This window comes from Grus americana, chromosome 25 (genome assembly GCF_028858705.1).
Source record: "Grus americana isolate bGruAme1 chromosome 25, bGruAme1.mat, whole genome shotgun sequence".
Taxonomy (NCBI): domain Eukaryota; kingdom Metazoa; phylum Chordata; class Aves; order Gruiformes; family Gruidae; genus Grus; species Grus americana.
The window spans coordinates 7621061-7645551 of NC_072876.1; the positions used below are offsets into that span (position 1 = coordinate 7621061).

At 42.1% G+C, this 24491-nt stretch overlaps 1 protein-coding gene across 26 annotated transcripts; it reads right to left on the minus strand.

Annotated features, from left to right (window-relative positions):
* Positions 1–3307: 3307 nt before the first annotated feature.
* SLC26A8 (solute carrier family 26 member 8) lies at positions 3308–24446 on the minus strand. 26 transcript variants are annotated; one of them, XM_054804231.1, is made up of 21 exons: positions 24227–24446; positions 23269–23502; positions 21403–21648; positions 18803–18942; positions 18111–18223; positions 17450–17625; positions 16783–16947; positions 15925–16074; positions 15608–15690; positions 15115–15262; positions 14060–14173; positions 13191–13268; positions 11875–11970; positions 11250–11356; positions 9733–9802; positions 8776–8868; positions 8553–8687; positions 7002–7352; positions 5568–5622; positions 5262–5440; positions 3308–4105 (listed from the first exon to the last, which is right to left on the minus strand). In XM_054804231.1, the coding sequence occupies exons 4-21, from the start codon at positions 18859–18861 to the stop codon at positions 3890–3892; spliced, it is 2388 nt and encodes a 795-aa protein (XP_054660206.1). In that variant the 5' UTR covers positions 18862–18942; positions 21403–21648; positions 23269–23502; positions 24227–24446; the 3' UTR covers positions 3308–3889. The 26 variants fall into 26 exon arrangements, with proteins under 26 accessions (XP_054660206.1, XP_054660185.1, XP_054660207.1 ...); XM_054804210.1 differs by having other exon boundaries at positions 18107–18223; XM_054804232.1 differs by having other exon boundaries at positions 21398–21648.
* Positions 24447–24491: the final 45 nt, after the last annotated feature.

Sequence of the window (24491 nt, forward strand, 5' to 3'; positions counted from 1 at the left end):
ACGCGTGTGTGACGGCCGTTCCGGAATCCACCCTGGTTGTCCCTAAGCCTTGCCAGGGAGAATAACAGCGGTGAGCCCAAGGCGCAGTCACACGCCACGACATCAGGACAGATGCTCCCGAGGGATTTGACGCTACTAGTTTCGTGGCCTGCAAAGCTGCCCATCGCATGCCGTCGGGGGAAGCTCGGGCGGAGGGGTGTGCCTCTGGTTACTGGAACACACTGGCCCGCCACACACCTCGCCCGCTTCTCAGTGCGTAAAGCTTTGCATTGGAAAGATGTGTAAATCGCGTGCCTTGAGCAGAGTGAAATGCCTGCTAGGATCAGAGAGTCTTATTAAATAATTGCCAAGAAAAAAAAAACATTTCAGCTACTGGGCCACTCAAGCATTTCGCTGCAAGCACTGAACAAAACCCTGTTTTAAGGTGGTTGTGTATTCACCTTGGCACTTCTGCCAGTTCTGTCGGCAGTTTTGCTTAACACTACTCCTAACAACTTCTCACAGCTCTCTTAAAGCACACAGTATGTTCTGTCAGGTTTCTATCAGGCCTTCTCACCCCTCTTCCTGCCAGGAAGCCGGCAGAGGGAGTCACGGCCACGAGCTGCGACGGAAGCAGGAGCTGTGTCTGCTCTGGGTTTGATTTCTAGGACACGGCGTTTTAAAGCATGCCCAAGAGCGGGGCCCTTTGGCATCAGGTTGTAAATATTTTCATGGAAAGGCGGGGGCGGGATGTGTGTGCAATTGTGGAAGACAGAAAAATCCGTTTCCTAATTCGTAGTTGTTGCTCTATTACTCGCTACAAGTGTGAGATGTTTAGTACATCTGTCTGTTCTGCGAAGAGTTCTAAGTGAGAAACTAGCACAAGGTTTTGTGATGGTAATGCAACAGAGGGGCAAATTTCAGCCTTTGCACAACTACTGCGTTCAAGGTAACGTTGAGCTGAAAGACCTCAACCACAATGGAGTTCCCTCTGCAAGCATTGCACAACAACTTCCTACCTCAAAAAATTCACAACATAAACAGAACACAGAAGCTATTATAATCTCAATTTATAGGTAGCCTATCTGTGATCCCATATTTGTAATAAATGACCTGTGCAGTTGGCTCTAGCAAGGTGTGCGCTCACACCCGCTGTGACTATGGCTCTGTTTCATACTTCTGCTGGCCTAGGCTGGCTTGCTTCACGTGAGGTCACCACAGACGGCATGTGGCCAGATTTACAAAAAGTGAGACAGCAAAGCAAGCATGCAGACAGGTATCACATTCCCTCGAATACCACCACCTACCACCCTAGTTGGGACGAGAAGCCTCACGCAGAGGTCTCCTACAGAAGCAAGGTATTACTGAGCGTCTTCACTCCTGCCACGTTTCTTCCATGACTCTTCTCATTGGGGATAGAAAAATGCAGCCTGGGGTAGCACCCTCAAAGGGTTGCTGAGCCAGGCCAAGATACACTCTACTTTCCCCAACCAGGCTGGCACTAATTTTTAAAGTAGAAAAAATGCCCCCGAACTGTGCCCAAACATAACTGGTTTATCCGGTCCTTCCTCCTAGCTTGCTGCACAGCATGACACACTGCAGTGCATGGCCCCAAGAACTGCTGCTGCCATGCTCTGCACGACTCCCGGGGTTCCTCAGCTGCTTTATGTCTTCTGCAGCCATTTATGCACCAGTTTTACTATGTTAATAAAACGACTACAGGGTTGGGGATGATTATATACACTTTGCACCGTCTCTAATGGGAACGTGCATATTTTGGGATCTGGTTTCTGCAGCATGCCCTGCTAGGAAAACATCTGGCATCACACTAGCTGGGGAAGGACATTAAAAAGTTGCTGTGTGCACAAAACGACTGTAGTTGTTGCAACTAGGTCAGGTGAGAACGTCAAGCTGCCTACAAACGCATGATTACAGACAGGCCTTTGAACTCTGACTCCTGTGGCTTTTTAGAGGTATAGGTGGAGTCCTTGGCCGTAAAGTACATGCTTTGTCACTTCACAGCCCATGTCCAGGGATTTGTGCTTGGCGAAACACAGAAGCCTTGTGTATGTATGTGGGAGCAGAGTTATGGCACCGCACAGCTGTAAGGGAAAAAGATCAGGATTGTCTGGACTTCCTCTCAGCAAGATATTTGTTTTGCAACATGTATGGCCCTAATTTGAATACAAACATACTGACGTCTGAGTTGTCCTCTGCTGCTCAACTCTGCAGAGTTTTGTGGGTAGGAAGGAAAGAGTCAGCACTTCGCTGAACGAGCCAAAAAAAAAAATTCTCTGAAGTTTGCAATGGAGACTTTTGATGGTGCCAACAGTTAGGAATGCCATTTCATCTTAAATCAAGGCTGCCGTAGGAGAGCCAACAGAATCTGGAAATCGGGGCTATGGTTTTCATGGGTTTGGTATTACTCTGTTTTGAACAGAGCTGAGAGGAGCTTGGCGTGAAGCCACTGTCCAAAACAATGTAGGGAAGCATATGTGGTTTAAGAATTACTCAATACTATTTAGGCTTTCAGTTTTTCCTGTCTTTCAATCCAAAAGGTATGAGGGTTCCAGGACTCAGTTTTGTCTACAGTAAGCAACTCTACACAGTAATGTTCACTAAAATCCTTTCCTGTTGCAGTTTACGCATGCAGTACTGTGGCTTCCCTCTAGAAGCTGCTTGGAAGCAGTAAGAATTTAAATGGAACCAATGAAAAAAAGATTAGTGGAATTCACTGGAATACAGACAGTTTAATATTAATATTCCTTTTAGCCATTGTATCATTGCTAAAATTTAGCAGCCAAAAGCAGCAAAATTCAGAGGAGCCACCTTGCTGTTACTGCCCTTTTAGAAACCACGCAATACCCAGCAGCAAAAGTTAGAGCTGTTCGCATGTTAACCAATTTAGTCCAAAGCACAGGATCTGTACACAAAAGATCCATCATTTAAATCCAAGCTTTGCCCTAAAATGTGGTCTGAATGGTATATATAGACAGTGCTGGCCACCCATCTAAAATTAATTCACCTGCAGCTCTTCACACCGGGCAATTTGTGCCATGGGATAATCCACCAGATGAGGGCATGAAGCCCCTTGTGATGTGTATTGCTGGTATAGTTAAATGCTTCTGCTTTCAGTGGAATCCTAGCTCACGCCTCTGTATTGATATTACTGCATCAAACTCTATGGTTGATCTACAGAAAATATAACTAAGTTGATTTTTTTTTCCAGTGCTAACTGTATCTAAGTCTGTAATTTTCCTGGCTCTTCAGAACAAAGTGAATACATTCCTCCATCCTTCATTATTTCAGTAAAGGACTACAAAAACATGAAAAAAATATTATATCATTTACTGGGCTTTAGTTCTGGTGGATTAGAAAGGCACTGAGGAAGAAATAATGGACAGACACCATGTTATGTTAGTGCAGACAATATCAACTTCAGCATAGAGTTTTGAAGAGTAATAATAAAATGTTTTCTTTGAGGCTTCACAACATTCTAAATACATATGAAAATAACGAAACTGCCTGAATGTAATCTGTTGAAATATGGCAGATTAATTTCATTTACTAGCAAGCAATAAATATATAAGAAGTGCTAAGTTAGGACATTTAAACTTCTACAGAATTCCAGAAAGCAAGTGCAAATAATTTGCTAGAATTAGCTACAAACCTAGGAATCATCGTATACATTGAAATTTCTCTGCTTTCGGCATTGCTGGCAGTGTATCTATTTGAAAATGCTTGAAAGCATAAATGTTGCTTTTTGTTTAGAACAACAGAATTACTGGAGGCATTAGGCAGGCTATTTTAAGAACTCTGGAACAGAAAAAATAAAGTGAAGATCAAAGGCTGTTGCTTAACTGTACCTTTCTCCTCTCTACTGAAATCCCAATTCCCCAACGCTTGTAATTCAGGATTTGCTGGTATACTTCCATCTCTTCCCCCAGCCTGGGTCCTGGAAATCCATTTGAAGGGGTGGAGCATCATACTGCTGGAGGGAGCTTGGCTCTGCTTTATTTTGGGCTGAGAATGAGGTATCTGATATTGGCTCTTCACGCAGAAGTTTGTTGTCAGACGTTTTTGCAGAGAAAAAATCTTTATTCTTCTTCAAGAGCAAACTTCCTCCCTGAAAAGGACACAAACGTTACTGTAAGCCAAGGGTGGGCAGTCTGTTGAGCGGGTCAAACGCAGTTCCCATGCCAAAGCAACATCATGTGAGCAGCGAGAGGGCTGCACTGGTGTGGGAGCACAGGGTAGTCCAAACCCCCAGGTGCCGAGGAAACGAGCTAGTGGGGACTGTCGAAGCTGATGCCGCCGAGCTGCCGTGGCTCCCATCTGCACACCCAGCCCAGCCTCATCTCTGAGCAGGCGCCTGGGGAACCGCTGTCACCTCCTGCCTGGTAGCTGGTCCCCATCCCCCGTCCCCCCCCAATGTCCATTAAAGGGAGATGGGCGAATATATAGTCACCTTCATTCTTTTGAAGTTTTTTCTATGGGGGAGAGAGTTCGGAAGGTCAACATTTAGTTCAGTTAGACTATTCTGTACAATGCCAAGGTAAGAGTTAAACAAGCTGTTCCATGAGCAGCAGAACTCAAGAACCCTGTTTTCCCGCAGATTTTGCCTTCTTTCTCGCCTCATTCAGCTATAGGATGACCCCAGCCTGGCAGTATGCATAGGATGATTAGCCAAGGCGGGCTTTTTCCCTAGGTGGGGCAATTACTGGAATCTACTCAGAACAAGGGCTTTTCCCGGAACTTGCAACTGTCTGCCCTATTCAAACCTGGCTGGGACAGCCAGTGAGCTTAAAAATTATTGCACACTACTGACAGAAAGAGCATGTGCGTAAACTTCAGTTCTTCAGGAAATCAAGCTAGCGCTGTCCTTCACTTGCCCCGTCAGCCCCAAGGGAGCTGGTACAGTAACCTCTGGAAATAAAAAACTTGGAGCTTTTGCTCTGCCTTGCAGCGTCCTTGCTGTGTCGGAGAAATGGAAATAATTTAAAATGCAACGAAGTCATTCCCTGCAACAAAACTCAGCTGGATGCCTTTCCAGCCTGCACACAAAGATACTGTTCCCCAAATAGGAACACAGGACTCAGAGAAACAAATTGGACTACTGATTTTTTGTCTCTATCCATTACAGAAAGGCTAGTACCTGTGAAAAACAAGACTTCAAAAGAGCATCCTCTCTGCCCTATTTCCTCGGCCGCATGACACGGGTTAAGTTACAGACAGGATAATTTAACAACATGAAGGTTTAAATGTTAAGCTAAATATTCTACCTTTTGCTGTTCAGCTGGTGGTTCTTCAGCAGACTCTTTTGCAGTAAGTTCTACCTCATCCGGCTTTTGATGCTTGTCCAAAGCAGCCAGCACAGCATCATGAAGAGTTAGAAAGAACCTTTCTTTGGTGACACAGCTGTCAAAGAAATCATTCTTCTCAAAGTCTGCTATCACAGAGGCTATAAAAAATGGGAAAATAAATAAAGCAGCAAAATCGTACCAAGCAGTACAGCTAAAACATTTCACTTAAGTTTAAAACTTATCCTTGCAGATAAGTCTGCACTAGAAAACAAATACCATACTCACAGTGACAGCCAGCTATAAGGACTGTAATGCCAATATTTTGAAACATATGGATGATCTGTGGAAAGAATTAATTCCATACAGGCATTAGAGCAGTTCTGCATTATAAACGTGCACTAGAAGGTAACACATAAACGAGGAAGTAAAACCTCCCTTGTAGTATTTTCTCTCTGAAGAAAACCCTTCTTCTGGCATCTCAAATCCTGTTTTTTAGTTTGGCACTGAACAGCCAAGTTGTCCAAGACCTTAATGAATGCTCACCCCAGAAGCAGGGCAGATCACAGCCAGACCCCATGCTGGCTCTCCCTACGCTTCACTACGCAGCACACGGTGTTATTTCTTCACTTAAACAAAAAGCTCTCACAGGAACAGACTAACTTGAAACATCTCTCCATACGCAGATGCCATGCCCATGTGTAAATGAGAATAGGAACCCGTATTTTCAAGTGTGACCTGTAATTCTGGTTGTCTCAATTTTCATGTTCAACATTTAGATATATCAACTTAAAGGAACCAGGTTTCAGACGGGATAGATTCTCCCCATTTTCTCAATGCCTGACCCTTTTTAATCAACACATCTCAAAGTAGTTGATGTTGTGGGTTTGGTGGGGTTTTTTGTGGTTTTTTTGTTTCCTTTTGTTTTTTAAGGGAATGAAACTCTTATTTCAGAGAATCATAGAATTTCAGAATATGGAAGGCCTTTGGGAAAACTCTGACTTTATCCCACTTTCCCAATGGGAGGATCATTCAATGGATGGCAAATAAATCTTCGAGGATTTTAGGAACAACAGCTCAGTCCACAGTTATTCCCAACAGGTGTTAGGCTAACCTGTTATTAAACAAAAAACTTATGAAGTTGAGCTACAGAGCTTGAGGGAGCTGACTGAGAATCCATCTGGAACTGTATCTTTCTGAGAAGCACAGCTACATGAAATTTATTTTTGCTAAATATATATATCGATTGGATAGGATCCCCACTTGAAGATTTAAAAGTTCAAGGCATACTTCAAAGAAAAGGCTAATTAGGCAGTCAGCAATAACAACAAAATCACTCTAGGAGAAGAAAGCTGGTAGTATTTTATCTGACACTTTTAAAGAGGAGCTTTTTTTTTTTTTTGTAAGTGTCCAGCTAGAAGAAATAAACAGTCAAAATGGAAAAAAACAAATCAGACATTTTTATAAATGTGGTTTTAGTTAACATGATTCTAGAACTGATGACAATGGATGACAGGCTTTTGCATAGATAGTGGGGCATTTTTTAAAAAAAGTGATTCTATGGGAATTTATTAATTTCTGAAACTCGATAGCTAAATCTTGCACCCTTAAAAGATTTAGGATGTGCGGATTGTTATGTAGCAGGGCATTTTAGGCTAACAGGAAACATAAGACATTGGGTAAAATTTAGGCTTCACATTTCTGTGCAGTTAGGTTCCTTACCTGTCGCATTAACTCTGAACCTATCAAATCCACAAATTGCACCATGCTGAAGTCTAAAATAATGGTGTGAACTGGACATGGCAAATGCATTGGCTGTTCCTCCTGATCTAACTGTACTGAGGAATTATCTATTGGAGAGATTGGTGAAAGGCAACCTCTTCTCCTTTCGCCCTCCTTCTTTTCAGTCGTAAGTCCCGTGTTAAAGCCTGAGGATGCATTGGCTGCTCCCACCAAGAACGTCCTAGAGCTGAGTTTGTCTCCATACTTTGACCAATGTACCAAATTAACTGAAGACGACGAGGAATCGCTGTCTGCGTGATGCTGCTTCACCAGTTTCTCTGTATATGGTATCTAAGATGGAAAATGGAGAGTACACCAGTGGTTGGAAAAATTGGGCCCAGGAGATGGAAAATTATTTGCTGCAAGAAAGACAGCGCGGTAAATTGTATCCTATTTCTTCTCTCATGGTAAAAACCACATTTGAAATAACACTAAGTATAGGGCCAAGCCACAAGAGTACGCAAAGTAGCAGGTGACTTAGGCAAGCCCCAGATGTGGTCAGCAGAGTGCCTTCAGCCCCCAAACAGTACAGTGGTACCTCACTCTTCCACACCTTGACTTGTTAGTTCTACCTTTCAGAAAAGAAAAGAAGAAAAAAAAGATTGCCCATGGCCATTGCCTTTCTGAGCAACGGTAAGCTGACCCTTACTGGCTGAGATCTGCAGACCTTTGATTCATCTCCTTCCTTGTATGGCAGCTGTCGCAGAATGGACAAATTTAATCAATTTTTCTTAATAGTTTCAAATGTGTTTTTTAATTGTTATATTGCAAGAAAGGAAAAGTCACTCTCTGCATTTTTGTACTTCAGAAGATGATGTTAAATTATCTATCGCTTCCACTCCTAAGCACCTTGGTGCCACGTTTTCCAATGTCTTTCAACATGTCTTTCAACCCATTTTTCATACAATGGCTTTTACAAATCACATATAATTGCTTGAAAAATATCTTTTGAAGACAGTCCATTCCCTGAAGTTCCTTTCATTGTCTCAGACAATTCAGAAAATTCAGATAAAGAGGGATATGAGTTTAGAAGATGCACAGCGGCCAATTATAGTAAAGATGAGAAATCCTCTAACCACGATAATCGGAGCTACCTTTGAGGTATTTTATACTTGCACTTGGCAGTATTGGCAGTGGGACAAATTCCCCCAAAGCAAGGGAATCCTCTCACTTCTATGGGGAAAAAGAAGAAAAATCCCTACTGAAGCCCCTGACAAAATTAATTTTTTCAGCTGAGGAGAGGATATGTTGAATACTTCAACTGCTAGTTAATTCACCCAGTAAGCTGAACTATTATTGCTCTGTCACATAAAGTACGTGTAAAGAAATACAGTGGTAATGTTTGCTTATTTTCATGCAGCAAATATATATATGCTTTATATAAACATTTACAGCCTTTTCAGTACTGGCAAGTTAGGAACATTGTCCTCAGTAATATAAAACCAGGCATGCAAACCAAACAGACTAGATAAATATACTTTTTAAGCTGACCCTAGGTGGTGGTAGAGGTGGATCACAGACACAAGAGCATTTAAGATCTTTTCTTTCCACTGAAGTGTCAGACAGACTAAATGAAACGAAAGCCCTCACTTCACTTTCAGCTAGAGGCACTGCTTTCACGTCCATCTGAAAAAGAAAGGCAGTTTTATTAGAGTTCTTATCTCCCTAATGCAGGCTCTTAGAAACTTCCACTGACTGAAAAAGTGGCATTTACCTCGTGTAACAAATAGGTTTTGAAGTGATTCACATTTGCGAAAGAGATGGAAGAACAGCACTGGAAGATTTTGATACCTTCAATCTCCCTTGCCTGTAAAACAAAAGTTGTATCTGCAAGGGTTGTACCTAGCAGGAGCTATTTTCCCCCCTCCTAACTGTCGGTGTTGTAGTTGCAAGGTCATACCCTAAGGACAGAGTTTGTCTGGTCACATCGATGACTACACTGCATATTTGTAGTGGCATTGGCAACATGGACCTAACTACCATAAATTAACCTGCTTCTCTTGCAATTAAAAACACACCTCAAGCAGATCTATCACAGATGACAGTTGGGTGCTCTAATGCCAAAAAAGCCAAATTATTTTTAATGCTTATTACAGAAAACATACACTAGATCTTTGTCTTACTAACCTTGTTCTTATATTATTCCATTTTGTGCAAATCCATCAGCATAGCATTAAGAACGTATGGACCCGTGTGGCAAAGGGAAAGCTCTCTACTACTGTATTGCCTAATTCCGTATGGTGCAGGTCTTGGAAATAACGTGTTCAAGAGGCCCATGCCCTACCCATTATCCCATCATCAGGAGAACCGGTGAGTCAGTCTAGCACATGTACAGTTGTTATTGTGAAAACATACGTAGAGTGGACAAAACCAGACTGAGAAAAGCAGGTCAGAAAAAACAAAAAACAAACAAACAAAAAAAGCCAAACAGCTCTGGAAGTGACAGCAGTGCTGCTTTCACTGTGGAGACAGCACAGTGGACACAAGGAGCTCCACAGGCCCAAGCAGGCTGAGCTAGGAATCCACATCACTTCATACTACACATACTTAAGCATTCTTCAGTTTTCAAAGTTTTGAATCAAATGAACTGAGTCTGAAAGGTCACCCCTAGGCATTTAAGGGAAGAAACTGGATTGCGGAGATGGAACGTTTGGTTTTTGTTTCTTCTTACGGCTCTGTAGATGGATAAACTTCTATAAATATTCATGTTTGGAATCTGTCCCAGCACCACCATCTTCATTCTGAAACAAGACGTTTATTAGGTTTTCACAAAGAACAGAGAAAACCCATCTGTTCCCAAAAGCTTGATCTCCATTTCTGTCCACTGTCTACACCAATTGTAACTTAGAGGGTGCGAGTACAAAAAGTTATTCACTCACAATTAGGGTTCTTTGAGTAGGGGCGCAGTACACAAACACAACCTTCAGCTACACTGGTGTCCTCAAGTATGTATAATGTCCCATTTCTAGCTCTGGGAACACTTGGATTATTGTTATTGCGCTTGGAAGTATGTTCCCTCTCTGTCTCCCCACAGCCCTCCTCAAAGATACATCTACATGGACAGGTGGAGGCAGCTGAAACTCATGCTTAGAGCTGGCGGCACATAGCTTAGGTCTGATCCAGAGGCCGTGTAGTAGCATTAATGTAGGGTTTTGTCTTGAAGGAGAATATCCTGGTTTGGGTACCATGCTTTGCTAATGGTGCTGCATGGTTTTGGGGCAGGTTCTGGTCAGTTCAGGGCATGGGTGGAATAAATATGTGGCTGACTGGCTGGTTGCTGGAGAACTGGAAGTCAGTGGGCCCTGATGTATGGAAAATTGTTGTCAAGACACTCTAGTCAAAGCAATCTCCGTTTGCAGATAACTTCCCATGCTTTTTTGAGTGTTGCCAGCTCTCACTGGCAGGAAATTGATAAGCAGTTATATATCCTGAAAGTAGTATGGACAACAGGGATTCTCAACTGAACAGTGGCCGAAGAAATGCCCTTCACAATGCTCATTAAATTCCGACGCAATTCCAGAGCGCAACTCTGAGGAGAGGTAATACAGTGAGTTTCAGACAGCAACTGAAATTCTTCCTGAAGGTATTCTTTCAGAGCCACTCTGGATCAGATCACAAGCCATTTGATATTTGCAGCAACTGAGTTATTTCCTAGCTCTTTCCATGTTATTCTAGAGGCTTCAGTCTACTCAGGCAAGCGCTTCCCTATCATGGTAAATCTCACGAGGTGTGTCTTGGATTTATGAATGATTTTCCTGTTTGGATTATCAGCTAATAAACTGAGTAATGTGTGCCTGATGTAACCTCCCTCCCCTATGATGAACTGAGTTTACGGAGAAAATAAAGCAACTTAGTAAATGGCAGTGAAGACTGAGGAATGTGGTTGAAATAAAGGCACGATATCTCATTTTATCCTTGTAGAAGTGTGTATACAGATCACCTGTCCTGGCTGATGCCTACACCACAATAAGCAATCTTCAATCGCGTGGTACACCTGCAGAAGGGACCAATCCAGAGCCCATAAACTCAAAGAGATTACTGGCTTGGGACAGCATTATAGAGACTCCAGAATGACCAGACCGAAGCGTTTACAAACATGAAACAGCCTTTTCATTGTCACATGTATAACTATCTCTAAAACATCAACTCTAAGAAAAACTAGTGTTTTGTTTTAAAAGTTACAGGTACCTGTGTGACCTAATGGTGATTATGAAGAACGTAAATCCCACGGCGATCGCTAAACCAACCTCAAGACCAAGACAAAGCACTGCAGCAAAAGTTACAAGCCAGATAACCTTTGAACAATAGACAGAGAGAACATGAGCAACAAAGAGATGTAAAATGACCTCCAACTTGGCCCTGGCATTTGCAAATTGCAGACAAAAAAAAAAGAAAAAGGCTAGAAATGGCAATACATGAAAAGCTTTGTTGGCACATCTAGACCAACCCAGTCCTGGAAGTAGTCACGAGGGTCAAAAATCACAGTTCAAATCTCCAAACTTTTTAACAGGGCTTCAATTACTAGGAAAAACTACATCATACTGGGGGTCTTTCCTTGTATGAGAAATCCTGCACAAGAGTTGACATGAGAACGTGGCCCCAGCTGGCAGCTAGACAATTTCCTTCTCTGGGAAGCAACAACAATAATCAGTTCTCCCCATATAGAATTAATTGCAAATTGGTTTGAAGACATTTAAATACACTTCTTTCAGCAGATACTTCAAAGGATCCCTTTTCTAAGGGAATGACCACTGCAAAGACTCACCATCCCAAAACATCTATTTCTCCTTTTAAGGCTTTTTTTGTCACTTACAAAATGATACTTATCCCGTCTCCACAGGATGGGGATGTCCAGAAATTTTTCAAGAAAGGGGAGCACGTTAAATACTACAATAGCAGCCAGCATACCCTGTGCAGATCAGAAAAATAGCATCTATTATTGTTATTTTTTGTTTGCAACCACAAACATGCTAAGGAACAGATATCCATGACAGACAAACTGCTTGAAATTAAAATCTTATATTAGCTTTATTTCCATATTTTTTATAGATAACAGTTCTCCTCTGATCTGCAAACCAACATGAAACCAGCATAGAACTACTTGGATTTCACAATCACTTCTGCCAATACAAATGGATTTCCTCTTGAAATGCTACGTGTAGTTTCTGTTACAGTGTTCAGTGAATCCCTACACCTCCTGCAGGACTAGGAGAAAGGCCAACATTATCTACAGAATTAAGAGCTGCTGTTTCAAAGAATGGTTTCAATTAGCATGGGTAGTTCGTTGTCAGATTCAGGAAGCTGTTTGACACCATTTGTTGAAAACAGCCTTGCTTAGCAAAGAAAAGGAGACTGAAAGGAAGTAGATGGTTAGATTGTGTTTTGTCAGCTAGTTTTGGGAAAGGGATTAATTCTCCTATCTTACAAAGAGGCCAGGAAAAAATCAGGAAGTAATGCTCTGTCAGTGGTTCCCTAAGAAAACTTACAGAAAAAAAAAGAAAGTCAATATAAAAATTTAAGGGAAAAGTGGAAAACTGAGTACTCTGAATAATCTACAATAATAAAATGTTTATAGGCACACTGGCACTGCAAAATCCACAGAAGGTAGGAGTCCATATGGTTTTAAAATAAACCTCAAAGTCCAAGCAAGAATCAGAGACACTAACCCCAAATTTCCATTTCAACGATTTCATTTACCTCTTTACACTAAAGATTTTGAAGCGTCCATCCTAGAACTACTTACACCGATGCAAGAGAGGAACTCATGAATTTGCTATACCGGTGTGCAGAAGCTTGGAAGATGTGAGACCAAAAGTGAAATACAATGTTTAAGTTATAGAGGCTGGCAGTGAAATTTCAGTCCAGTTTTAGCCAAGGAATTTTAGCTCATACTGATCAGTGAGAGATGGGACAGAGATGCAGTATTTATTAGCTAATGCATTAGCCTGCTGAATTTTAGGAGTTTACAGTCATTGTTTTGGTTTGGTCCATCCCTGAAAACAGTTAACTCTAGAGCATGATATAACCCGTAACCGTTGCAGAAAAATCTTCATATTATGCTTAGAAAATCTTCATTTTATGATTAGAAAGTAAGTAGACTGCTGCCATAACTACTTCTGGTTCACTTACGTTAGGTATCATCTGGAAAAAGTGTCCTAGTTTCAGCGCAATCACCAGCATCAGAGATGCTCCAATCGCTGCTGCTAGCTGAACAGAAATACTTTATTAGAGAGGTCTGACAGACCATTTCCTTACTTGTCCTCTCTAAATAAGCAGGTATGGCTCGCGTAACACCATCGATTGGCAAAAATAACCAGGGGACAATTAACAAAGGCCACAGGTATGCTGCAATGCATGGTACAAATTCTAGAATACTCAAGCTGAAAGAGTTTTTTGTGTATATAAATTTGGCCTAAATGGACTATTTTTAGGCACAACAGCACAATGCAGGATTTTGGTTTGATAATTTCACCTGAGTAATCTTGCAAGTCAGACTTTGGAATAAACTCTTTATTAAACATAATTACTTCTATGATGCAGTGAAGTGTGTACAGGCATTCAGTTAGGAGGTATGATGAAAACATTATTATATATTTTTATTATTATTATTATATATTTCACTTTCTTTCCCTTCTAAAAAAAAAAAAGTTCACAAAGTCAAGTACTCAAAAGTTAGGAAGAAGTGCAGAATTAAGGGTGCATGAACAATTTTCCATTTGGCTTTTGGGGTATATTCACTAAAATACAGTTTTAAACTGCATGAACATATCCTGTTCTCCCCACAGGACCCTGGCTTCCTTCATGGCACATCATGTACTGTAAATATCATAGAAGTATAATACATTCTATAACACATACAGAGAAGGTATCCAAATTCATGTTGCATGGGTACGTAACTTAACACCTCACAAATTGTTTAGATTAAATGTCAGCCTATACTCCGTATACACTGGTTTTAGATGAGAGTTCGGAAGCTTAACAAATTCAGCCCAGCTCACCTGTGTTCTTCCACCTGTCTTCTCTTGAATAACAGTTCCAGAAATAGCACAGCTGACAACAAAGCTTTTGAAAAATGAGCTGCAAATATTGCATAGCCCCACAGCGATTAGCTCCTGTAAAACAGAAACAGAAGTAAGCAGAGAAAACCCCAAACAAATGCCTTACCTTCATAGAAGTAGCTTATCAGGAATTCCTTTCCTTTTGCTCACGCTTGCTGGTTTCTCATCTGTGTTGCTAAGCTCAGGAAACCTTCTGGAAAGCAAGGTCTCCTACGGTTAAATGAGCTCTCTTAAAAGGCATACAGTTTTCACAGCTGAGGATCTGATGGAGTCAAAAATTCAGTTCCTACTTTCAAAGAAATCCATGTAGAACCCCAAAGCTATGAAGCACTGACTTGCAAGCAAACATGTGGCAAATCTCAGTATGCAGCATAGTACACCTGGACAAAAACTGAGTGGAACAGACATTCCCTTTATATTTATCCCCGGGGGGCTTTGAGAAGTCGGGCCAGCTTCCTTACTGGCTTAGTTCCATTCTAGTAAAGATCCTAAGCCATCACAAGCAGCTAAACATGGAGTAGTGCAAAACACCTAATGCGTACTAACTCTAGCACGCTGGCAACTAACACGGTTTTAGCAATCACTCTGGGCAGAGAATCCATACGCTGGGAGAGCAGCCACATATAGAGAAGAACTACAGCTGCTCTGGCCATTTACAATTTCAGCTATTAATTTATCATGCTTTTATAGTCTCATGGATTCACGATAGCAACAGTCGTCAGGGATCAGTTGTAGCACTGCGCTTGTGTGAAGTTCATACCAATCGCTAGGAATACACAAAGGCCTCTTGGTCAAAGGCGGCCATGTTTTGGCCTTCAAATTATTGGCTTATAACACCCACTTTCCATAGGGAAGGGTAACCAGTCGCTACAAAACCATCATCTGTCGTATTCACTCCGTCCTTGCATTTCTACCACTGTCAGGTAGTTAGTGGCTTTGCAAGTCGAGTCCAGCTTGCTTCCTGGCCTATGAAGTACGTGTAGTTTTGTTCTCACCTGATTGCTGGCGATATGGTAGTTGTGAGGTGAAGCATACCTCTCCCCAACAAAAACAAGAAGGAAATAGCTTACAATAGCAAGGGAGAAGGCATGCAGTATGATCTTGCTCAGGTTTGATAAATCTGGTGGTGTAGGAGGCAGAAACCTACAGGATCAGAGAAAAGATAAGTTTAGATCTGTTCTGAGCTCCGTCCACAGTAACTCCAAATCAGAGGTGTCCAGCACCCCACAGGAGATGCTCTCAATCTCTAAGACTTCTACCTCACAAAAAATGCAAATTCCTTCCTCTGTGTGCTAATAAAACCTGAATCTAATAAAGAAAACTGTACTTTGAATTCTGCATATGCTTGGAAATGACGATGCAATTAAATATCTTGAAGAGTTATTCCTCTAGGTGTACTTCCCAGTAAAAGTCAGCCCACTTCAGATTTCAAGAACATCTCTTTCATATCTCAAAAGTACAACCTCATTAACAGCATAGATAACTAACCTCTGAGGAATCATACTGACCACAGCACTACTAGATTCAGCGTGAAGATGAATGCGATTAGAAATAATGGTGACTGTGATAATCTGGGAAAGAAAACAAGAAGCAATACCAGAGATTATACACCATTTGCTCCTAAAACTGTGCTCAATACATCTAAAGACAGTTAATCTTGTATGAGTATTTAAAGGGCTTAAGCACAGATTCAGTGTGTAAATATAACAGCATCCTGAAGTAATATGTGAAATGCTTTTTGAAATAAAGTATATTAGAGTCTCTGCTAGTTCAATTGTCGCAATGGCATTTTGGGGATCACTCACCAAGAGAAGTTCCATAGGAAATGCAATAGGACTATGTTTATAAGTTATCATGATAGATGTATTGACTCGTAGTGCGGCCATGCTAAGCAAAAATAGCAGTATGCTGGTGGCATTAGCCTTTGGGAGAGCCAGGAAGAAATGAAATAGATTCTGAAAAAGAATCATCACAGAGACGATCAGAGGCAGATACCACAACTATTTTTATATTCTATGAGATTGACATAGGTTGCCCTGACACCTGAACTCATCCTTTCTGCTACAGTGGTATTGTCAGTTAGAAGAAGGGAGATGCTAAGAGAAAACCAGTATTTAAAAAGAATAAAAATCTATCTTGTCTATTGGTATCTGCAGAGAAAATACTGCCACAAGTAGCTCAGATCTAGTACCATCATTCTGCTCTCTTCTCCACTACCTTTCTCTCAAGTTGTCTGATTGACGTTACTACAGTAAATTAGGATGAATTAGCTTTAACTTGTCTTTAGCTTGGAATCTGCTGCTTTTTTATCAGATATGATAAAGATACTGCGTGTCCAATAGCTTGCCCATGATGGTCTATTGAGGAAAAAAGTACCATTTTCCTCTAACCTTTGCTCTACAATTATAGGTGTGCTACAGATGTATTATAGAGCTGCCTAAGTAATTAAAAATATGCATACAGACTTTTCTTCTTGTATGTCACACAATAAGCTCCATACAATGTTCAAGACAACAGGAAGGCGAAGTAAACCACAGCTGAGACTTGCACAAATATCCCTTAGCAACCGACTTAGATTGAAATTGCCTTCAATTTCTGAAGCCGTTCTTTTCTTTCCCCTCCAAGAAACATGCATTTCTTTGACTAATAATGAATTCACTCACATAGAAAATGCCCAGGGGGCCCTTATGGAAGTCAAGCATGATGTCAAAGATAAAGGTAAACTGTGATACAATGACATGCAATGCTGCTGCAGTGAGGTAAGCATCAATGAGAGTCTTCGGCACGTATGTTGTCACGAACCCCAGGCAGAAGCAGCCTAGCAGCAGCTGTATGAAACAAAGTAGAAGTGAGATGTGATATAATTGTCAAAGCCTAAACCCGCCCTTCTTGTTTTCATATTTTAAAAGCATGACTCTTCACTGTCATACATGGTAGATGATAGTTATTTGAATACGCTATTTTCATTATACACAATTAAGTAAGACACTGCCAAACCAAAATAGGAGCAGTTTCAAGCAAGTGCATGCAGTTATGCAGGACTACCTAAGGGTCCACATATTGCAGAACTGGTCAACATAAGAGATAATAATTTACTGCACGCATTAATATATTAATTGTGGACACATGAATCTTAACCTATCATATCTTTTTCAGACAGCATGAGAGGAGAAGACAGACCTTCATGTCCCACTTTGCACAATATACGTATTCAAATGTGCTGAGCTTAGTATTCATGGGAAGAATATGCAAGCAGTACCAATTCTTACATTTGTGTGAAGAATGCACATAAGGATACATCATTAAATATAAAATAGATTCATCTTCTACCTGAATGATGCCAGTCAAAAATGTTATCGAAGCGGTAAGTGTCAAGACCTCCACATAATCTTTCATAAATGTAGAATCTGAGAAGTTTTCCAGTGAACCATTAGAGGACAATGTTTGGTTGAAATTAAGAGTCTTCAGAATGTTTGTCCCCACCACATTTAGGATGCTGAATGAGCCTGGAACCAACAGAACAAAGAACAGAAAATGGAACTGCATGAGGTGTTGCAACGAAGACTTATCTTAAAACCACACATCCATCTCTTTAACTGCCATCAGTCTGTGCAGTACAAGATAGTCTATTTTCATTCATGTATATAATCCACATATATAAATCATTTTTACTGTTTCTGAGTAAGTACCTAAAGTTTTCAAAGTCCTGTCTGAAAATTTCAGATTCCCACCATTTTATGAGTGAAGTCTTCAGTTCGTCCGATGCACAACAAAAAGATTTTAATGTAAAGCGCAAAAAATGGATTCATTACAATGACCTGCCAGAAAGGCTGAAAAAACATAGTCAGAGAAAGAACTGCCAAGTCACCTAAGAGGCCAGAGCTCCACATACCCACTCATTATGATAATGTGAAGGGCCTTCTCACATGTAAACAGTATGTTAATAATCTAGCGTCTGAACATTTCACAGTACAAAATAAACCTCACCTACTGAGATATGATGCGAAGTCCCAAATATAACATATGTCATCGAGCAGCAGAATGCAGAAAGGAAGCCATTGATATTGGGCACAGGTAACCTGGTCAGCCAAACTCCTAAAAGTCCTGGAAAGCAAAAATCTGTCTCTAAAATCAAGCAAATTGGGAAGGCTCTCTATCTTTGGTTACTATTTTTAAGTAAAATTAGGCTGATTAAAACCTGACCACCTTTATGGAAATTCCAGTTTTTATGAAAATTCCTGATAACGTCAGGCCAGCTAGTGAGAAAAGCCAGTATTGTTTTACAATACGGCCTCTTGCTAACTAGAAATTAGACAAAGAACCAGAACAACTCTTCATTTAGGCCACCTATTAGTGGGGTGATTATGCATGTGAGTATCCCACAGACCTGATTCCGCAAGGTGGAGTTTAAAGAGCATGCTATTTTGTTTGCAATACAGGAAAATGCTGCTATTATTTTATATTCTGAGTAGTGTCCTGTCCTTGACACTACCATGTAACATCTGATTATAGAAAAGAAGTTCTCCTGCAAATAAATAGGTTAATGATTTAAGGAACTTGCAAGGTTAAATGTTCCCACATAACCTGGTGACACCAGAAAGAACAGAAACACACACAGGAGATGGATTATTAAAAGCATGATACACCAAAGGAAATTAGAGAGGTGTTTTTCTCCTTTCTTACCTTGAGGAATCTGAACCATCCCAACACTTAAGCCTGCATGTAGATCCCTCAAGATCCATTCTCTGAACCGATACGAAAACAGCCAGTTCAGGACAGGGAACACTTTGAGTGTGATCTTTCTGAACCTTCCCCAGGAGAAGCTGAAAAGAATCAAGACAAGCTAAGCTATATGCAATGCCTTTTACAATCTCTATCTCTGCAACGGTTTAGCATGGCCTCATGCTCTGCGGGCACAGAAGCCACGCTCCTACGGTTACCTCTGCAGACACTGTATCCTGTGAACCTGCACAGGCGTTTTAGCCTTCTGCAGATCCAACTGGCACATAACATGAATCCTACATATGCACCTCCATGCCTTTGTATTCCATTCAAATGAATCGCAAATACTCTGTGTGCCATTCATATGATAGCCTGTCAGAGCCGGAGCCCAGCTCACTGAATGCAGCAATTACTTGACCTCATTAACACCGCAAAAAAATAGGAGATGATATTTTGATTCCTCCTATTCTGATGTAGAAGAAAAACATACAAACACTATGTCTAGGGGGGGAAATAGGGAAGTCTATTCCATCTCCCAAAAAACAGTCCAATGTTTCCTGTATTACATTATTTAATAAGAGGATGCAAGCAGGACTTGACCTACATGATTTTTTTTGCCTATTATGTTTTTGAATCAGAATTTCCAGTATGTAAACTCTGACTAACCCCACGGCCCTGTGCTCCTTCTTCCCCTTTTTAATCCCCTGGCAGTGTTGGTGATTTTCTGCTTACAAACCAAATATAAATGATGTAGTGTCTGCCCAAGGCTTCTGGCAGCCTTGAACAGTGGCTGTGGGGACTGACTCCCAGTTAACTTTACAGAGTTGAGCCTCCTTCCATCATTACCCAAGGTGACTAACGCTGGGCTGACAAGTGGATACAAAATGGAGAACAGAGAAAACACATGAGATAGGGAAGTGGAAAAGAAACAGGGAAAAGAGTATGAGGAAGCAAGGCAGACACAGTTCTTAAATGATGAGCTGGGGGAGGGAATAAGGAGATTTTCTTATTAAGCAGCAAGTGCAATGATAAAGTTTCCAATAATATTAGCTATCACTTTAGAACTCTCCCTTTGATCTCTGGGCAAGACTTATTTTATTGCACCAGGTGTTTCTGGGTGGACAGACTGTTAACATGGTCACATGTCATAATTATACACAATTCAACCCTTTCTGTCAAGTAATTTTGTTTCTCTGACTCCAGAACCTCATCTAATCTCCTTCTAACTTTTTTTTTTTTTTACATAAAATATAAAAAGACAGTGCTGGAACAGAAGGCTATTGCATAATCTAAAGGATCTCACTATTACAGCAATTAATCTTGATGACAGGTCTTCATGGTGAATGAAAACTAGAAAACACAATAGCGACTCAAACTATGGCTCCATTTGCCTTCGCTTATCACCAGGAAATTACTTTACAGCAGCGTAAGTTAGACGTGACCCATAGTTTTAGGCTACAATCCCACACATAGCTGAGCTGATGTAAGAGAGAGGTCTGGCTTCCCTACTTTCCTTTCCCCGTGTGGTCCTGTCCCTTCTGGCAGCAGCAAGCTGTTAGATTAGCTCACCACACCTTGTGGAACCTCACCCATAGCTAGACTTGAGTCTCAAGTCCTGCCATGGTCTCAAAACAACAGTTTAAGTTTCAGTATACATTCAGTATACATGCTCAAACAAAGCCCAGATAAATGATAAATTTTGTATTTACTTTCTTAGGAGTACTGTGTAGAGTAGACACAGCCATAGCCATTGACAGTCCACTCTGCATCCAAAGAGAGATTCAGAAAGAAAACAGAGTATTCATAGTCAGACAAAACTAAAACAGAAGCTGATGAACGGGATGCCTATGTTTTATTATATTTGCCTTGCTGGAAGAACATCAGGAATTCTCCTATGCTGCCAACAAAGACCACTTTCTGGTGAGCCTGCAGGGCTCCTCTGGCAGAAGAGACGCTTCTACTCCCAGTATAATGCCCAAAAGAGAATTTTGGCAGATGGGAAAATGAGGCTGTGGAAGCACTGATGCTTTATCAGTACCCTAGCCTCACCCGTTCTCCTCAAAGAACACAGGAACGTAGCTCCAAAATAATGCCAGAGCAGTTCAATCTCAGTCATAGCATTATGCAACTTTCCATGTCCCCAGCTAACAGGGAACAGAAAAAAGCTCTTGAAATTTAAGAAATAAAAGTATGAAAAGGCACAAATCAGAAAAAAAAGCAAATGAAAGCCTGTGTCTGACAGCTGGGCTTAGGGAAGCACTGGAAGGAACTACAACTATTGGCAACTTCACTTTACAGTGCATATATCCTTCACACTATCATAGTCCTGACATGAACAGACACTTCTGCAGATTGCAAATAACAAATAGTGCGGTGCTAAGCTGATCTTGCACACTTCAGGTGGGAGATGGTGTAACTGGACGTTCTCCTTCACTTATCAATCAGTGCAGTTCAGCATTTTAATTACCAGCTATGGGAAAGTTAGCACCTTTTTTTACACTTGGGCTTGAAGAGTCTCCTTAGTTTCTTTACACGTGATAAATTCCTGGCACAGACCTCACCTGCACTGTAGCCGTCTGTTCTCTCGAGGGATTTGTAGTGCTCCACCCAAGGTGGAGGACAGTTTTCTTTCAAAGTATGCCTGGAAGTGCTCCTCAGTCTGCATTTCTCTTTGGACCCTGTATGCTGATGGTTGCTTGTAATTGCCAACAGTATCGTTGTCTAGTGCTGTATTTTCCTTCTGATCACAGTCAGTCAAAAACAGAGGAACACCAAATGCCGGAGACCACAATTTCTTGGCAGTGAGACTGGAAGGAACAGGATCATTGATTGAAGTTATCTACTAAAACCAAAATAAAAAATATGATATGTGATCAGCCCACCCCAACATAACTCCTGTGAAGCCAGTAGTTACAGCAGGGATAAGCAAAGCTCTGGAGACTGAAATCCGTGAAACGCATGCTGCTCTTAGGATCAAACAAATCAATTGCCACATCAGTTGTAGGAACACTGGGTCCTTCTGGAACTTGCCTTGTTCCTACAGAGTAGGAACAACAAGTCTCAATCCACTCCATTTTGTGATACCAAAAGCAGGCCCGTGTTTAGGGAACTAAATACAATCTCTCTCCGTAAACCCACCACAGCTGAGGAAACTGTTTGGATCCTCCTTGTTTCCAGTCCTGGAGGAAAAAGGCTTAGTCTGAATCATATAGAGAGCAGCTAAATCTGAGGCTGTACAAATGCCACAACTTGCTGTATAAAATTGATATCTGATACCATTCAGGTTTTTAAATCCCAAAAATGTCTGACTACCATTCCTTAGAATTTTAATATCAGGAAGGAGCTCTGAATGCAATCACTGTCACTCCGAGTAGGTAAGATGTGAGTTCCCAAAGTGAATACCAAGTAAGTAAAGGTCCAGTGCAAGAGCAGATCTAAGACAAAATTCTTGTACCAACAGCTGAGGCAGAAAAAAAAATTTCCAATCCAGGGTTACCAAATTAAAATACATATAAGAAGGGCAGTGACATGTAGGAACGTATTTTTTTGGCTATGGCCAGAAGAAAGAAAGAAAAGAGAAAACATAAAAAGGATGTGAGTGAGCAGTTGAGAGTCTACTCAGAATGCAGTCTATGTTTAAAGTATAAAAACTTGCAAAAAAAAAAAATCATTGGGATTTAAGTTTTCTCTTAAAATTTCATTTGGTGAACTGGCAGGATCAGTCTGTATAGGTCTATTGCTTTGCATCACTGAAATCTGCTACTTCTCATACAGCATCACGGACTCCAGCACAGTATTTACTGTCTTGAGAGACACAGCTACCAACCCATACACACACCCCAGTCACTCTAAACCATAGAGAGTTAGTAGGAGGCACGTCTCAAACACCCTCCATCCCTAGGGCACAATTTCTCCCTCTTTATACAGAGAAGATAAATCAAGGTCATCTGCAGATGAGTTTAAGAGCCATTTTGTTCATTAGCTTTTCATATCGAGTACAAGCTTTTGAAGACTTTGCCGTTTGTGACATCTTCGAGCACAATCGCTCTTTCAAGGCAAAATAACACAAGCAAAACCAACAAGAAGCTAGAGTTTGCAAGTTAAAGGCATTAAAAACCCCAGAATGCCAGGAAATAGTTACTTTTCAGATGCAAGCAGTCAAAATTTTCAGCTGCTCACGCCTGTTATTTGGACTTCAATGATGACTCACAGCAACAGAGGACAGGGTCCCACTCTGTTACACTGTGTAAAAGCAGATTTGACATGGGAGGCCAACATTTTAAAAGCAGACTTCCATATCCCAATCAGAAATTTCTGTCTTGCACAGTACTGCTAACAAGACTCATCTCAAGCTCGAGATCAAAAGCTAAGTGGCCCTAAATGCAAATCCCTAACGCCATATATCTTCTGTGACATTCTGTACTTACTACCTGGTGAAGACACCAAGGGCTCCACTCCAAAACATGCTTAACCTGCAGCACTTAATGACTTGAGTCTTAGGCATGTACTTGAAAGGAAGCACATACACATCTTTGATACCGCAAGGCCTATTGCAGTCTTGAGAAATAGTTTACTCTCCAAACACACAGAGAATGATCAGGACACTGGGAAATCTGGGCAGGGCGAGCTTAGCTTCCCCCATCACTGCTGGCTTGAAGCCCCTGGAAGGGAACAAAGAGCTCTTAGGAAGTTTACAACAATTAATACCAGCTTTTAAGACTCCAGAAGCAGTAGAGCTACGCTTAGCCTGAGATGCATCTTGGCAGCCTGGTACTCACCAGTGACCCTGACAGATTACCGTGGGCCCACAGAGTGCTACTTTAGATAAGCTTTTTCATCAATTTTCATTTTCTTTTTTCCTTTAAGCACCCCCTATGGAGAACTGCACAGGAAAGTCAAGCAGGGCTCATGACAAGGTGAAAGAGGGGCAGTACTTCACAGAATCGGAGAACCACTCGAGTTAGAAGGACCCGTTTGCACCGCAGAAGGTTTATACCGGGACTCTCCCACCCACGAAATGCCCCACGCTGCAGTCCCCAGAGGCTCAGCCCCCTCCCCGCGAGGTAATTCTCGCGAGAGGCCGCCGTGCCGGATCCATATTGGGTCATCTCTGCCCTCGGCGCCTCAGCTCTCGCGAGAACGGCCGTGACGGGCCATTGGGCTCTGCTGATCGCGGCGGGGTGTGGGGCCGTTGCCCGGGGCCAGCTTGGGCTGGCACAGCTTGGGGCGGGGCGGGTGGGGTGGAGGCGGCGGTGGTTGTGGCGTCGGCCTGCGCCGTCCTACCTGCGACGAGAGTGTCTTCCCCACACCGCCGCCCCACCCGTCAACGGCCGACCGACCCCCGCCGCGCTTCCCTTCGCTTCGCTTCGCTTCGCTTCACCTCACCTCACGGGGCTATCTCACCCCTCGCGATCTGGAGGAGGGACGGAGGGAGCCGGGAGAGAAGGGGGGGGGGGGGAAGGCGGTGACAGAGCTCCCGGCGCCCCGCTGTCACCGCGCCCGGTCCCTGAGGTGAGGTGAAGGCGAGGAGGGAGTGTGGGGGAGCAACTGCCGGCGCGAGGGGGCGCGAGCGGGCGGGGCGGCGGCCAACGGTCGGCGGCGTGAGGGGACGGCGGCGGGGAGGGCGTTGCTGTTGCAGGGCCGCCCCCGC